Consider the following 17490-nt stretch of genomic DNA (forward strand, 5'->3'; position numbering starts at 1 on the left):
TCCACCACAGGTGAGGGCCTCCGAAAACCCTCTTTGAATGTTTGCGGAGGTGATTCGCCCCATTCACTTCTAGCGACGACCGGAAAAAGTACCAAAAAAAGTCATAAACCTATTGTATTGATACCAATTTAGACCTAAAATTTTTAATTGGACCAATTTAGTCATAAATCTTTTTACATTAGTACCAATTCAGTCCATTCGGCCAATTTAGACCGGAAATCGTTAATGTGAACGCCGGCCGTTATACGTGGCACAACCAATGCTGACGTGGATATTTTTTTAATAATTTTTTGGATTTTTTTTCCTTTCCCTTTTCTTTATCTTTTCTTTTTGCTGGTGCCGATGGCTAGTCGCTAGCCGATGGCCATAGGCCATGGCCGGTGAGCTTTGGCGAGGCCCCCTTCACCAGATCTGGCGAGGCCAACCCTCACTGAGGCCAGGGTGGCCTCGCTGCGCCTCACCTAGGTGAGGGTCAGCCTCACCAGATCTGGTGAGGGGGAGGGGGGCCTCTATGAAGCTTAGGTGTGGCTCGACGAGGCCGATTCTCGCTTGTGGCTAGTGAGAGCGACCCTTGCTCAAGCGAGGCCAGCCCTCACCGACCGTGGCTTGTGGTAGGCGACTGGCCACCGGCACTAGCAAAAAGAAAAGGGAAAGAAAAGGGGAAGGGAAAAAATCCAAAAAATTATTAAAAAAATTCAACAAATTTTTTAAAAATTATTATAAATTATAAAAAATATCCACGTCAACGCCGGCCGGCATCCACATCAGCAATTTCTTGCCCAAATTGGCCAAATGGACTGAATTAGTACCAATGTGAAAAGGTTTAGGATTAAATTAGTCCAATTGAAAAGTTTAGGACTGAATTGGTATTAATGCAATAAGTTTAGGACTTTTTTGATACTTTTCTGCCGCTTATGATCAAGCCCTTGGGCGTGCTCCCGCGCAAATTGGGGACGGCAATGAGTACCTCGTAGCCCTTGTCTAGATTTGTAGTGGTGATTTGATTAGGTGCTGCTACTAGGCTTGGTGGCAAGGGCAATAACCCTCGCTCGAGTAATAGCGACGGCTAGTTGCCCTTCGCGAATTGGAGGGGCGAAGTAAAGGTGGCAAAATGGGTCAATAACCCATATATTAACTCATATTTAATGATTGTGAGTCATAAATGGGTTGGCTTTAATTTTAAAAATAAGCTTAAATGGGTCATAAATAGGTTGTCTATTAACTTAATGGGTCTTAAATGTATTACCTAACAAGCTTAAGTGAATCATAAACATGTCATTCTTATTTATTTATTTTTTCTAAATTTTTTAATAATTTTTTATAGTATTTTTATTCTTTGGCGGCCGGCTACCGGTGGAGGAAGAAGAAAAAAGAAAAAAGGAAAAGAAAAAGAAAGAAAAAAAGAAAAATATATTTTTCAAATAAATAAAAATAAAAATTATTAAAATGAGTGCACAGAGGAAAATCAAATTAGATTTTTCATACCAAATGGCGGAAAATATTTTCCAGTCAATTTTCAGGTTTCAGCCAAAATATCAGAAAATAAAATGACTTCCTAGAAAATATTTTTTAGAAATGTCACATTTTCTGCGAAATATACGGAGCCTCAATTTTTTTAGAAATTGTACACTAGATGTGTATTGCACGAAAGTGTTTTAACAATATAATTTAAAAAAAAAATCATAACAAACAAGCTTTCCTAGATTTAGTTAAATGGGTCGGGTCGGGTTTGGGTCGAGAATTTTGCATTGCAATAAATTGATCATAAACAGGTTAAATGAGTCAATTTGGGTTGGACCATTTATGACTCAATCCACCCGTTTGAAAGGTCTAGGGCGGAGCACCTTCCTATCCCTACCCCTCTTTGTTTCTCTCCCCTTTTGTCTTTCATTCATGTGCATTTTGCTAATGTGGAGTGCCAGGTTAGCTTCACATGATAATTTCTGTCACATTAGCCTCGTTGAGCCAACACAACTAAACGAATTAGTAAGGACGGGTAACAGAATGCTCCTTGTAGCACCTCGCCTTCCCAAAGTTATCCGGATTTTAAAATTCTAGATGTTTGGGAGAACTTGATTAATCACCTAGAAGTCAATTGGACTATTATAATTAAGTATATAGGCCAAGAGTTCAGTTACGAATATAAAATGATTAGTGCCCCACGTAGCCCTTTCGCTAAAACATTTGTTGGTTAACTTCTATCGTGCAATAGCATGGTATTTCCTAGTTCAAATATATATAATTCTACTTTGGGTTTTAAAAATTCAAAACTTCATTGCCCGCCCTTAGGTGAAATTGCCACATCATGGGGGCAGAAGACGACTCGACTCCATCGTGCCATGTGCAATTAGTGTCTTTTCGAGAATATGCACTGCATGTGAAGCAAATGGATGAACCCAATCCGTGACAACCAACAATCCAATGCCAAATAATAGCCAGTACGCCCCGTGTTGACATGCAATAACTAAGTTAGAATCGAAACAACTAACAGAGACGAATCCAACCCCAACTAATTAATATTCAATCAAGCGGGCATGAACCCAATGCGATATAATAGTCAATACACCTTACGTATGCATGTAAACACTACGTTTGAATGCGAAACAACTAATTGGGACGTATCCAATTCCGTCAAAATAATGTTCAATCAAATGGACATAAATCCAACGCCAAATCAATCTATGCATCACACTAATCGTCTTGTTTTTATTTTATTTTATTTACTATAGGCACCTGATAAGAGATTCTGAAATTTAAGTCTTCTCACCTACTTTTCTGATTTCGAAAGTTTGTTTATAGTAAGAATTTATCCAAGAAACATTGTCAGCCTACGAATTACAAAACAATATGGATTTGTTTAGGAGATCGGAGCGTAAGCATGCTCCGGAATAGCAAATTAAATTTAGGCTTTCATAGAATTTAGTTACACAGTTTTTCCAAAAATATCATGACCGAATCTCCAGTTTTTGGATTCTCAATGAAATTACAGATAATTCTCTTTATTCAAATGGCTATGGCCAATGGCTTGAGAAATTAAAAGCTGTATATTTTTCATAGCTAATTGATCATTCTGAATTTATAATGCTAAAAATATGAGAGATCATTGTGTGAGAGTTTCGATTTTGAGTATTCTTTTTTTTTTTGTTTCATTTCATCTCTATTGTTATTTTAAAAATAATATTTTTTGCTAACAGAAGAAAGATGGAAGCTTATTTGATTCGACTTGATGACTATCTGAAAAACAACATTTTAGAAAATTATGGATTTTATATCAAAAAATATTTGATGCTAGCATTGCAGGGCTAAAGTCTTGCTTTCTTTATTTGTAGAAGAAAGCTTTCTAATATTTCTAAAATTGGTTCTTTTATTGGATAAACAACAACAGGTTTTTGGCTAAAAATAAATAAAAAATACGGAAGTAAATAAAGTTCCATTTAACATGAGAGAATTATACATAGAAAAAAAGAAGAAATTTATTGTTCCTAGACTTAGGTTGAGTGAAGAAACTAGAAAGGCAAGTTCAACAAATATTTGGCTAGATGTTTATGCTTATTGAAGTTCATTTTGATTAGTTTACTTAAAAAAGGATGTGGTTTAAGTAACATACAGTGTGAAAATAGTCAGGAAAATTATCCAAAAAGTCCTAAATCTATTGCACTTTTGCTAATTCAATCATAAACTTTTCAACTTTACCAATTGAATCATAAACCTTTTCACTTCTTACCAATTGAGTTCACCTAGCCAATTTTGGTCGGAAATCATTGACATGGACGTTAGGTGGCCACGTGGCGCTGATGTGGATATTTTTAAATAATATTTTAATAATTTCTGAATTTTTATGGTTTTTGCCTCTTTTTTTTTTTTTTTCCTTTTCTTTGTTTTGTTTTGGCTTTTGGAGTTAGGGCCGGCGAAGGTGGCTGACCGACCCTCGCCGGCTATGGACGTGGGCGTTGCGACCTCGCCAGCTCTGGGTGAGGGCCACGATGCCGTCACTAGCCAAAGCGAGGGCGGGCAAACCCGCGCCCACATTTGGCTAGGCGAGGGCATGGGGCTCGCGAGGGCCGCCAAGCACCTTGCCTGGGGTCGGCGAGGGCCGCCAAGCTCTCGCCTAGCCAGAGCTGGCAAGGGCCGTGACGCCTTTGCCTAGAGCTAGTGAGGATCGCGGGCCCTCACCTTGTGACATCCTGAAAAATAGTCCATTTGGGATTTATAAAATACTGAGTTTTATGAATGTACTCGTAGTTAGTTCTAACCCGGAACTGATCATTCCTGGGATGCTAACCATTAGGGAAAGGCTAATCGGGGAATTAAATTCGTACGACTAAACGAAAATTCGATCATGAATTGACTTACGACCATAAAATCGTCGAGGTGATATTTTGAGCCACTGTTGGCCGATCTAAGGATAGTCAGGGGTCAGTTCGCCACTGTCACAGTAGTGGATCGCGGGTGATACCGCTGGACCACGAAATGAATTGATGAACGATCCTGAACCTATATCGAACGATCGTGCCCCTCGGATCTAGTAATTGATCCTCGCGATTTTATTGACAACCGAAGTCGTAACGGTCTGAATAAATTGCACGTGACTCGATTTAGTATCAGTCACGGGTCGAATATGCGAATTTTCCCAACGAGCCGCTCGTTAGTCTGAGAAACGCTTGAGTTGCGTTTAATAAAATTTGATTATTTAATTTGGCCCAAATTGGACACCGGAACATTTGGAAGTCACGACGGGACGTTAGGACGACGTTGCGGTTGTAACGTGCAATTTTGGACTGCCTCGATTCCTTCAGAAAAATTCGATTTCGGCGAGAAACGGAGAAAGTGACCATTTTACCCCTAAGGATTATTAAAGGGTTAGTTTTATGGGCAAAGGGCATTTTGGTAATTTTGCCCTAAAATTTGGAAAAGACAATTTTGCCCTTGGACTTTTTGAGAAATTACAAGATTACCCTTGGATATTTTGAGTGAGATTCGATCTGGGCCGTTGATTTCAAGATAAGATCGAATCTGGACCGTTGGATCAAAATTGTGAGAGAGGGGTATTTTGGTCAATTGCCGTTTTGGTCAAAAGTCACTATTTTAGTCTAGACCCACTCTCTCTCTCTCCTCATTCCCCCTCTCCACCGTGAAGCCCCTCCCCCCCCAACCGTGAGCTCTCTCTCTCTCTCTCTCTCTCCCCTTGGCCGATCGCCGCCGAGCCGTGCCGCCATTCGTCGCCATCCCCGCCGATTGCCACCGCTATTCCGCTCTAGCCGCGCTAGTCTAGAGTCCGGTAAGTCGCAATTTAACCCTTGCCTAGGACGTCGGGTATTAACGAGTTCGTTTAGACACGGTTTAGAGTTAGATTAGGGGCTGATTGTGATGGATTTAAGTGCCGGATTTGTGGACGGATCATGGCTGAGAAGTGGGCTGGATTATGGTGATCTAGAGACCAATTTAGAGACAAGTTAAGGCTGATTTGTGAGCTGGGTTAGAGCTGGAACTTGAATTTTTGAAGTTCGGTGTGAATCGCGGATTCGCGGTCACTGTACGTCTTCGATTTGCTATTTTTGTAGAGAATTTTGTGGGCCGAATTTGAGGAAGTTTTCTTCATGAAAGTTGCTCCCAACATATTGAAGTATAACATATTTTAAATTTGGAATTTTTTGAGGTCATTTGGGTAGCACGAAAACCCATTTTCGGACCGTATTGAAGCTGCCCGGAACACTGTTCATCCCGACCTCCGGGTCTGTTCAAATTTTTATAAATTTTTCCAGACCCATTTTCAAAATACTTCCTTCACAAAACTTGTTGGGGAAATTTGTGACTATGACATATAAAAATTTCAAGGCTTTTCAAGGTAATTTGGGTATTGAAATAAATGTATTTTGAGGACAAAACGGTCTGTTAGAGCGAGTTGATTTTCATCTGACATCAAGTGACCAAAAGAGGTGTTTACAGTTGGAACTGGGTATCGAGTTCTTCACGGAAAATGTTTATCAAGATGTTTTACGCAACATATCCAAATTTCAGAATTTTTGGAGTTCGTTTACTATTTATTTGATGGGATTTCGGTCACTGTGTAAACTGCCTAAAATTACCCCGATTCTTTGGATATTCATTTTTATGAGCGGAATGGTGGGGGTGACGAGGTTGAATAGTTGCTGCCAAGAGGACTGGAATTTATGCTTGAATGTGTGTTGTATGAATTAATTTGAGGATGAAATGAGGATGTTTCGGGGCTGGAGTGAGACTGATTAGAGTGCCGGATGTTGTGGATTGAAATGACGGACATATAGTCCGATTTGGAGACGAATTGTGTCGGTTTGAATGGGCTGTGATGTGGCTGTGTTGTGGTGCCCGTTATGACTTGAATTATGCGTGGAAATGTTGAATTTGTGCCTTTGAACGTGGCTGTGTTTGTGGGCCCGTGAGTGGCCTTGTGTGTTTATTGTACCGAGATTTGATGGATTGAAATATGCTTGATTGTGTGCACGCTTGGGCCGGACTGAATGAATTGTCAAATAGGCCATATCGAATGCTTGGTGAGCATGAAAAGTGTATGTGAACTGTTGCGTGCACGGGCCGCGTGTGATTGGCCAACTGAGTGGCCGTGTGGCGTGATTGTGTGATGGTAATGTGTGTTGGTGTAAGGCATGTGTGGCGTGGGATTGTGTGGCCGTGTGTGATGTGTGACCATGTGGCACGTGTGGTACGATGGTATGAGATGATTGGAATGGTCGGAAAAGTGGTACCCTGAGGCGTGTTCGTTTACACGGGGTAGGATTCCGTCCTGAGGCGTGTACGTTTACGCGGGACGATGCCGTCCCTGACGAGGTGACGATGCCCGGCCCGACGGGGTGACGATGCCTGACGAGGTCAGAAGACCGTTGGCCTGATGCGTTTTACGCAGGCACGGTAGAGAAGGAAAGTTGAGAATGTAGGATTCCGTCCTGAGGCGTGTTCGTTTCCGCGGGATGATGCCGTCCTTGACGAGGTGACGATGCCCGGCCCGATGGGATGACGATGCCTGACGAGGTTAGAAGACCGTTGGCCTGATGCGTTTTACGCGGGCGCGGTAGTGGTGGAAAAGTTGAGAGTGAGCCGGATTTGGTTTGACGCGTGAGGTTTGTGAAAGTCGACGCATGGCGAGAGTTAGTGTGTGAGTGTGGTTTGCCTCGCGTGATATGGTGCTGGATGAGTATGGATATAAATGAATTGGCTGTATTATTGTTTGACATGCGGGGATTTGCATGATGGATCCCAGGTAGGATCGCATGTGATTGTTAGTACGATTGTGTGGATGTTGTTTGTGTGTTGCTTGATTCGGTGTCTGGACTTGTCTGAAATACGTGGAAGCCTAAGTAAGGTTTAGGTTGTGAACTTATTGAGAAGTGTCTCATGGTTGTTTCAACCAAACCATTTCAGAGCACCCGCCCGAGCCATGAACCTTCCGCCGCCGTCGCAGCGTTTTGGAACTGTTATGCACTCTGATCATGATGTGATAGAATTCTCGATCGAGATGGAGGCCGATTCGGAGTCGACGGATGAGCACGTGCCTGATGAGGATTCAGATGAGGATTCCGAAAAGAGTGAGTCAGAGTGGATGCCATCTAGAGGGCGTAGGGATTAGTTTTGGAGCTGAGGAAGAGTTTGGAAGTGTTCCATTTTAGTGTAGCGTTACTCAGGCTACTAATCTTTTGTGATAACGGTGGTTTGCAGTTTCGTAGTCCAATGTGCATATTTTGCTTTGTGGTTTGTAAATTGGCGGTTGTGGCATACATTTATGTTGTAAATGGATATTGTACTTAAATCGAAGTATAGTTGGTGATTTGGTGGTTTGGCAATTTATTCTCCCTAGTACCCCAGGTAAATTATTGTTTGGGTGTTTGATGTTTCCGCCGCGATTAAACTCTGATGGGTTAATTTTGGTCGGCGACGTTTCTTGGGATGTCGCACTAATTCGACCAAAGAGGGATGTCGCGTGCTCGATGGGGTTCGGGGCGTGAGACACCTCTGGCTGACGAGGGTCGGCCGGCCACCCTCACCGATCCTAACTCCAAAACCCAAAAAAAAAGGAAAAGGAAAAAAAAAGAAAAAAACCATAACAAATTAAAAAATTATTTAAAAATGTCCACGTCAGCACAATGTGGCTACTCGGTGTTCACGTCAGCGATTTCCGGCCAAAATTAGCCGTATGTACTAAATTGACAAAAAATGAAAATGTTTAGGACTCAATTGGCAAAGTTGAAAGGTTTATGACTGAATTGGCAAAAGTGCAATAAGTTTAGGATTTTCTGGACAATTTTCCTGAAAATAGTCTCACCCTTATTAAAATAATCTTGGATTTCCATGAGAAAGAGTTTTCAATGATTAGAAAAGTGATAGCATTCCCGTGGCATTCTATAATGTTCCATGTAATATTGATGGATTAAAGGCGCACAACATTAGTGCAAATTGTGTAATATGATTATTAAACTTTGTTGGGATACATGGTTGAAAATGTAATCATGTCTTGGATATACTTTGTTATTTTTATCTTAAACTAACAACGTCCATATAATTCGATTTGGAAAAAATGAAATGTAACCCAAAAATAAGAAAAATCCGATTGTGAGTCATGTCCAAGTAATGTATGGGCAAATGGACGGCCCAAAATGAAGAGGCATTCGTTACTAATTCAACTGAACAAACTTTGGATTACCTCTGAACACAAAAAAAAACTGTGGATTACCAAAAGGCCATTAAGCTTTAAAGACTGGAGTGTATATTCAATGCGGCGGTTGCTGCCTTGTGGCCAATACCTTATCATGTAAAGGATCACCACGCAAAAGTGCAGGTTCTTACTATTATATTTAGCCTCCACACAAAACATCAATTCTCTGAAATAAGATTATTTTCATCTAGCATTTCGGCATGTGCACCTCGTTGTTCTTGCCATTTGTTGCAATTTTCAGACAATATACGTTAATTTTGAAAGTGAACTAGTCAAAGACCCATGCTACGTGACGGGAGTTATTTTTATTTGTGGCTTATTCCAATAAGATTATAATGTAGACTATATTATAATTGTAACTACATAATGTGAATTTCTAAACTTTTCATGAATACATTATTCAATGCGTGATCATGTCTTGGTTATATCTTATTGTTACTTTTTCTATAAAATTACTACAACTTAGTTCAATTTGGAAAAAAAAAAAGGGAACCCGATCGAATATAAGAAATATATTAGTGTGCATCGGTGTGAACAATATAAAGAGATTCATCATTAGTCCATCCAACTAAATAAAATCTTATTTTAAAGAAGGTTTAAGATTTTGAATGAAAATGTGTCCAACTCGATATATTAATGCACACGACATCTTAGTCTTCCTTTTGGCACATACCTCATCCTGTGGACTGGCCGACCAAAAGTATGAGTTAGTGCCCACTTACATCATATGAAGTCCACTTTTCACTTAAAAATTTTAAACCAACGAGTGGTTAGTCAACAAAAAATAATGGTTCCAATTCACTTAGATTACTTTCATCTAATACCCTCACACATGTATCTCATTGTCCCTCCCATTTTCTACAATTTTGAGGCAATATACACGAGTTAAGACTAATCATATAAAATTTTATATCATGACCCATAAGCTTACACTATTGCGAAATCTTTGTTATTTTCTCCCTCTTAATCGAAGTTCCTGCATCCACTGAGGGGCAATTATATCAAAGTTTATAGATTACAAAATTTTCCCATTTTTTACACATTTGTACTTTAAGGAATAGGGTTAATATCACAAAAAACTCCAAACTGGTACACATGTGATAAATTTACCCCAAACTAATTTTTTGACTTTTGAAAACCCTAAACTGGTACACCCGTGACAAATTTATCTCAAAATAATTTTTTGACCTTCGAAAACCCTAAACCGGTACGCCTGTGACAAATTTACCTCAAACTATTTTTTGATCACCAAAAACCCAAAACTGGTACATTTGTGATAAATTTACCCTCTGTTAATTTTCGTTAAATTAGATTAATATCAAGAAAAATCACAAAATTAGTACACCTGTGACAAACGGAGGGTAAAACCCCAAACCGGTACACCAGTCAACTGCCACGTGTCATCTAACTCAGCAATTTGACTGTAAAATTTAACGAAAACTAACGGAGAAAAAATTTGTTACGGGTGTACTAGTTTTAGGTTTTTGGTGGTCAAAAAATTAATTTTGGGTAAATTTATTATAGATGTACCAGTTTAGAGTTTTTCATAGTATTAACCCTAAGGAATAACATGCTAGTTTGGCATCTACCTTTGTCCTTAAGTGCAAACTTGAAAGTGGACTAGTCAAAGATCTATGCTATGTGGCGCGAGGTATTACTTTCATCTAACGCACTCACACATATATCTCATTTTCCCTCCCATTTTCTACAATTTTGAGACAATATACACGTGTTAAGACTAATCATATAAATTTTATATCATGACCCATAGGTTTACACTATTGCGAAATCTTTGTTATTTTTCTCCCTCTTAATCTAAGTTCTTGCATCCACTGCGGGGCAATTATACTAAAGTTTATAGATTACAAAATTTCCCCATTTTTTACACATTCGTACTTTAAGAAATAACATACTAGTTTGGCATGGACCTTTGCCCTTAAGTGCAAAGTTGAAAGTGGACTAGTCAAATATCAATGCTATGTGGCATGAGGTATTTTTAGGGATAATGTCACAAACATCCCTGAACTTTGGCCAATTATGCGATTTGGTCCATGAACTTTTAATTTATTCAAGGGAAAAAACCACCAAAAATCCCAAACTTTGCCATCTGTGACACATTTACCCCGAACTTTTTTTTGTGACACCAAAAACCCCGAACTTTGCTTTTTGTGACACATTTACCCCAATGTATTTAGTCCATGGGCATTTTCGTCTTTTCTGCTTTTTCTTTTTTTTTTTCTTTTTTTTTTCCTTTCCGGCGAGGGGGGGCCTCGCCGGCGTCAGCCTCGCCGGCGTCGAGCGAGGGCGGCCGTCGCTAGATCCGGCGAGGGCGGCCCTCGCCGGCGTCGGGCGAGGTTCGCCTCGCTGGGCGAGCGAGGCGGCCCTCGCCCGGCTCGGGCGAGGTCGACCCTCGCCGGTGTCGGGCGAGGGTCGACCTCGCCGAGTCGGGCGAGGGCCGCCCTCGCTCGCCCGAGCGGCGACCCTGCCGGCGTCGGGCGAGGTCCGCCTCGCTTGGGCGAGCGAGGGCGGCCCTCGCCCGATCTGGGCGAATCGACCCTCGCCGGCGTCGAGCGAGGGCGGCCCTCGCAGATCCGGCGCGGGAGGCCTCGCGACTCGGGTGAGGTCGACCCTCGCCGAGCGCCGGCGAGGGCCGCCTCGCCCGGGCGAGCGAGGCCGCCTGCCGCCGTCCGGCGAGGTCGACCACTCGCGCCGCGTCGGGCGAGGGTTGACCTCGCTGAGTCGGGCGAGGGGCGCCCTCGCTCGCCCGAGGCGGCGACCCTCGCCGGCGTCGGGCGAGGTCCGCCTCGCTCGGGCCGGCGAGGGCGGCCCTCGCCCGATCCGGCGAGGTCGACCTCCCGCGGCGTCGAGCCAGAGGGCGGCCCTCGCGGTCCGGCGGGCAGGGCCCTCGCCCAGAGCTCGAGGCGAGGTCGACCCTCGCCCGACGCCGCGAGGTTGACCTCCTCGAGTAGGGCGAGGGCGGCCCTCGCCGGCGTCGGGCGAGGCCGCCTCGCTCGCCCGGGCGAGGGCGAACCTCGCCCGGCGCCAGCGAGGCCGCCCTCGCCGGATTCGGCGAGGCCGCCTCGCTCGGCCGCGGCCAGCCAGCGCAGGCGAACCCGGCCGGCGTGAGCCCCTAAGCGGAAAGGAAAAAAAAAGAAAAAGCAGAAAAGACGAAAATGCCCATGGACTAAATACATTGGGGTAAATGTGTCACAAAAAGCAAAGTTCGGGGTTTTTGGTGTCACAAAAAAAAGTTCGGGGTAAATGTGTCACAGATGACAAAGTTTGGGGTTTTTGGTGGTTTTTTCCCTTTATTCAATGTAGTCCTTGAACTTTAGCCTAATGTTCAATGTGGTCCCTGAACTTTTGATTTATTCAATGTGATCCTTGGACTTTTGGCACATGTTCAATTTAGTCCCTAAACTATATGAAAATATTCAATGTAGTCTCTGAACTTGAATTAATGGAAGGACTACATTGAATATTTTCATATAGTTCATGGACTAAATTGAACGTACACAAAAAATCCAGGGACCATATTGAACAAATTAAAAGTTTATAGATCACATTGAACATTAGGTTAAAGTTCAAGGATCAAATTGCACAGTGGGCCAAAATTCAAGAATTGTTTGTGTTATTTTCCAGTATTTTTATTTTGGGGTTGTTTTAACAATATCATGATGTGAACTATATTAAGTAAAAGTATTATTGGATCATATAATTTGAAGTTTGAACTTCAAAGGAACACGTGTTGGTGTCAAATCCTAGGATATGATTCTCGTTGGCTCTAACTTTATATCTAACTTTATGTCAAATCCTAAGATATGAATTCTCATTCGCTCTAACTTTATGTAAAATTCTAGGATTTGAATTCTTATTCGCTCTAACTTTATGTCAAACTCTAGCATATGATGCTCATATGATCGACTGCTGTTGGTTTCTACCCTAGTGCTTAAAAATGACGCTCCTAAAAGAGGTTTAGGTTGGTGAGTGATATTTCTCGTCTACTGCCTTAAGGGACTTTCCAATGATGTTTTGCAGGAGTCTCCATGTATCATGTGCAGTGATGCTTGATTCTCAAGCCTGTTTTTTTTATGCTGTCAATGATTTTGTCAGTGTCTGTCTTTTTCTTGGTATAGTCTGTACATAATTTTATGTTCAGGTGCTTGCTTATGTCTCGCAAGTCCGTGAGGTCGACCTTCCACAAGAATGAGTAGACCACGAAACTCTGACACTTAATCTGGTATAAGAAGAAAAACTCTTTATCTATCTATCTAATTATTCATTTTTGGGGAGAACCTGGTCGGGGGCAATCCTCATAATACGCCAGGATAAATAAGTTAGAAATTTTTAAAAAAAGGTCTCCATTTAACTTCGATATTGCAATTCAATCCCAGTATCGCGGAGCCCCCTGCTAGATTTTTGAGGGAAAAACCGTGGAGCTGCTACTTTATGTATGTGTATATTTGAGCTCAGTCATTTAGACCTGTCAAACGTGTTTATCATATCGGATTTGGATGGGTTGAAAATAGGCCCGACCCCAATCGACCCACTTTTTGTACGATACAAGTTTAGCAACCCATACTCAATTCGACCTGATCCGGACCCAACACATACCCAATCCAACCCGGACTCTAATTCTTAGCAATTTTTATTAACCATTAAAGTAAGTCATTTTTTTTGTGAGAACACATCTTAAATTCTTAACCATTAAAGATGGATGGTCGAATGTGTTCTATTTTTTTATTCATTATTATTTTTATATATTTTCTTTTCTTTATTTCATCTATGGTCCTCTTCCCCGTAACACCAGGGTTGAGGAAATAAGAGAATGAACGTAAATGCGGACAACGAAGATCTTTCGAACCAGTCGCCATGACGCCATTGACCATTGCTGGCAAGAGCCCTCGTCATCGTGCCTCCACCATGAGGCGACATCGGCCCCTCGGCCGCTCGACTTTTTATGGCGCCTCTCCATCTTTCTCTCTGCGCTGAGGCTGTGTGACTCACTGCTATGGAGGTCACGACCTTCGGATCCATGGTCACGAGAGGCCAGCGACTTCCATAGCTGCGGTGGTGGGCTTGGCACCTTCTCGTCATTCGATATCAGAGCCACGGAGAGAAAATATAAATTTTTTGATAAAATATGAAATTTATCTTTTACTCTTAATTGCTGTAAAAAATATGTAAATATGGAAAATAGGAGAAAACTAAATTAACTAATATGCTGGTAATAGAAAAAATAAATATCAATAATTATATTTTAGACAATAAAAATTTAGATAAAATTTGATAAATATAGCCACTTGAATGGAACTAAATAAGATATTTTAAAAAATAATAGACACAAGTTAAATAAAAAGGGAGAATGCCTCAATCAATTAATGTATTATACGATTATAATAAAAAAACAATATTGTACTCAGGCAAACATATTTTGCTTTTGAAGTGATTTTATATTTATATTCCCAATCATATCTCATGTAACGTGCCAATTAGAACTTACGTAGTCCCTAATAAGGAAAAAATGCAAGTGCACTTGCTAGGATTCAACCCATATTTCAATAAATAGGTTTATATAATTACTTTTGAAAATAAACATAGAATCAAGGGTTAATACCATGAAAAATTCTAAACTAATACATCTATGATAAATTTATCCCAAACTAATTCTTTGACCACCAAAAACCCTCAACTGGTACACCCGTGATAGATTTACCCCTCGTTAGTTTCCGTTAAATTTTACCATCAAATTGCTGAGTTGGATTACACGTAACAGTTGACTGGTGTACCAGTTTAGGGTTTTACCCTCCATTTTTCACATGTGTACCAGTTTGTAATTTTTCGTGGTATTAATTCAATTTAACTGAAACTAATGGAGGGTAAATTGGCCACAAACGTACCAGTTTGGGGTTTTTTATTATCAAAATATTAGTTTGGGGTAAATTTATCACAGATATACCAGTTTGAGATTTTCGTGGCAAAAAATGTAGTTTGGGGTAAATTTGTCACATGTGCACAAGTTTATGGTTTTTCACGGTATTACCCTAGAATCAATGCATGGTATCAAAGGAAATGGACTAGATTGCAATGAATCACACCATAAGTGCAATATGTTTAAGAATTTTTTGATAATTTTTCTGTGAAGAAACTAGAAAGGCAAGTTCAATAAATATTTGTGTCACGCCCCGCACTCCTCGGCGCGCCACATCCCTCGCAAAGGTCGATTCGTGTGCGACGTCCCAGGACGCGTCGCCGACCCAACACCCAACACAGAGATTTAAAGCACATGCGGAAGTAATTAAAACCACCCGTACATTAAAATACACCTAACCAAGGATAGCCATACAACAACCAGCACGGATAAATATACACTTGTTTTGACATTGGGAAATATATACAATATTCATATACAGCCCATCCTCAAAAGTCAAAAGCGGGTACGTGGCTCGGCGATCAAACACTATATCTAGCCGGGGCTCCTCCCAAAACATTTCAATACGCCTGGCATCCTCAAGGCTGGGGGTCTGAAAAATTGGGTTTCAACAACAGTGAGAATAAATCTCAGCGAGTAATTCCCTAAACCTAAATTAGGCTAAAGTGCACCTCCTGACGAGTACTAAATCAACACACCAAGCAAATCATAATTGACTTAGGCCCTCGGGCCCAAATCCAACACTCACCTTGCCCTGCAGGTTAGGCACTTACAGTTCAAGCATAAAACATAGGACCCAGTCGCAGCACATGTACACATCATTTGGTCACAACGCATGTCATGCTTATGCTCGTGCTCATACGCGTGCTCACGCCTCATTAATGCATTTTCACACGCTTGCACTCTAGCATACTTGCCATTTATCAATTTCTCCTCCGACCCGCGTTAAACGCATCAGGTCCGACCCGCGTAAAACGCATCAGGTCTATCACTATCCAACACTTCCTGGCCCGCGTAAACGCATCAGGCCCAGTGTCTCTAGCCCGCGTAAACGCATCAGGCGCAACACCGATCTCCATATACGGACCGAACCCGCGTAAACGCATCAGGTTGGCCGTCTTCCGGCAATCCGGGCATCGTCCCGCGTTAAACGCCTCAGGACGGGTTCACTACCCCGCGTAAAACGCATCAGGGTTTATTGTGATCACACATTCACAAGCACCAATTTTCATCTGAACCCCGCGTTAAATGCATCAGGGCATTTTAGGTGATCACAATGCACATGTCACTCGAGCACACTTGTAAATGCACATGCCGTGCCAATGCTCGTGATGCAAACTCATGGCCATAAACTTCACACTCGGGCATTCACTTGCATCGCACCACTTACTCAAATCATGATGCAATCATGCGCATTTGCACCACGCATATTCACTTTCATAAATCAACATGCCCAATCAGACAATCAATTCAAATCAGCCATGGCATCAACTTGACACACAATCCATGCACAATCCACACAACCGGGATAACAAGAACCCTCGCATTCGAGGCCCGCCAAGCTATTCCATTCTTAGTCCCGCTAAACAAGCAACATGGCATCCTAAAATCAATCACAACAAGGCTCATTTAGCTAGTTAATTGATCAATGCGATCATTCCCGGTAATTGCACAATTAAACTTCAAATTGATCACGCCTCGCCTAAATCAAATCCTGTCGTGGCCAGCCACTATACCGCAATGTCTAGGCCAATAAATATCTTCAAAATGCCCCATTAAACTCCCCAAACCATCATTCTAATCAGCCACCACAAAGATCAAATGAGGCGCGCACTAAAATCCATATTTAAAGCCCGAACTTACTCCAAACTTGGACCACTCCGAACCAATCTGTCCAGCCATCTCACGGCACCTCGCGGGTCACTAAATCTCAACTAAATTGTCGCACTAAGCCCGTAAAATAGCCACCAAGACAGCCACCATTCGGTCTCCCAATTTCACCCGCTAAATCCACAATTCCGTCCAAATCACGGCACCTATGCCTCGCCACATCACAGCACACTATAGTCCACTAAACCTCAATTAAATCATCATTCTCGGTCACCAAACGGGCCACAAAAATCAGCCCATAGCGGCCTCCACTCGGTCCTCAATTTGCACCCGCCAAATTCACATTTTCGCCCAAATTAAGGCGCCTATGCCCAGCCGACTCACAGCACAATACGGGCCTCTAAATCTCAATTAAATCATCACACTAAGCCTCGAAATCAGCCACCATATCAGCCTCTAACAACCTCCACAATTTAACCCCTAAAATACCCTAATTAACCCCTAAAACCCATCTAGAAATGCAAATTGTCCTAATTAGGGCTTAGGGTCAAACTCACCGGATGTCCTAAGCTTCAAACCGAGCTGAACACGTGGTAATGGCGGCTGGACAGCGGCGGTCCCTCGCCGGAACGAGTAACGGCGGCGGGGGCTCCGGCGAACGGCGCGAGCGACGGCGACGGTCTAAGCTAATCCACGGCCTAGAGAGGGAGAGAGAGGGGCGCGGTCAGAGATAGAGAGAGAAATGGAACGGCTGGACGGCCGGGCGAGGCGACGGATCCGCGCCGGAACAGTGACGGCGGCGGCGGAGCTCCTCCGGCTCAAGGCCTCTCACGGCCAAACCGAGAGAGAGAGAGAGAGAGAGAGAGAGAGAGAGAGAGAGAGGGGAGAGGGGGCTTGCCGGCTGTTTGTGGTGGAACACGGCGGCCAGCAACACCGGAGGCGGCGACGACGACGGGGGCCGGCCGCGAGCCGGCGAGCAAGAGCGGTCGGGCGCGAAAGGCAGCGGCGGCGAGCTCGGCTGCTGCGC

General features: G+C 42.6%; 1 protein-coding gene across 1 annotated transcript in view; it reads left to right on the forward strand.

Annotated features, from left to right (window-relative positions):
- Nucleotides 1–373: 373 nt before the first annotated feature.
- The window catches only part of LOC115678676 (disease resistance protein RGA2-like), a 38696-nt gene continuing 21579 nt past the window's right edge, over nt 374–17490 (forward strand). Inside the window, exon 1 of the mRNA XM_030602084.2 lies at nt 374–380. Within this exon, the coding sequence (XP_030457944.2) occupies nt 374–380 (7 nt within the window). The remainder of the gene's footprint in view (nt 381–17490) is intronic.

This window comes from Syzygium oleosum, unplaced genomic scaffold (assembly GCF_021117445.2).
Source record: "Syzygium oleosum isolate NSW1041296 unplaced genomic scaffold, Sole_v2.1 Sole_v2.10, whole genome shotgun sequence".
In the NCBI taxonomy this organism is placed as follows: Eukaryota; Viridiplantae; Streptophyta; class Magnoliopsida; order Myrtales; family Myrtaceae; genus Syzygium; species Syzygium oleosum.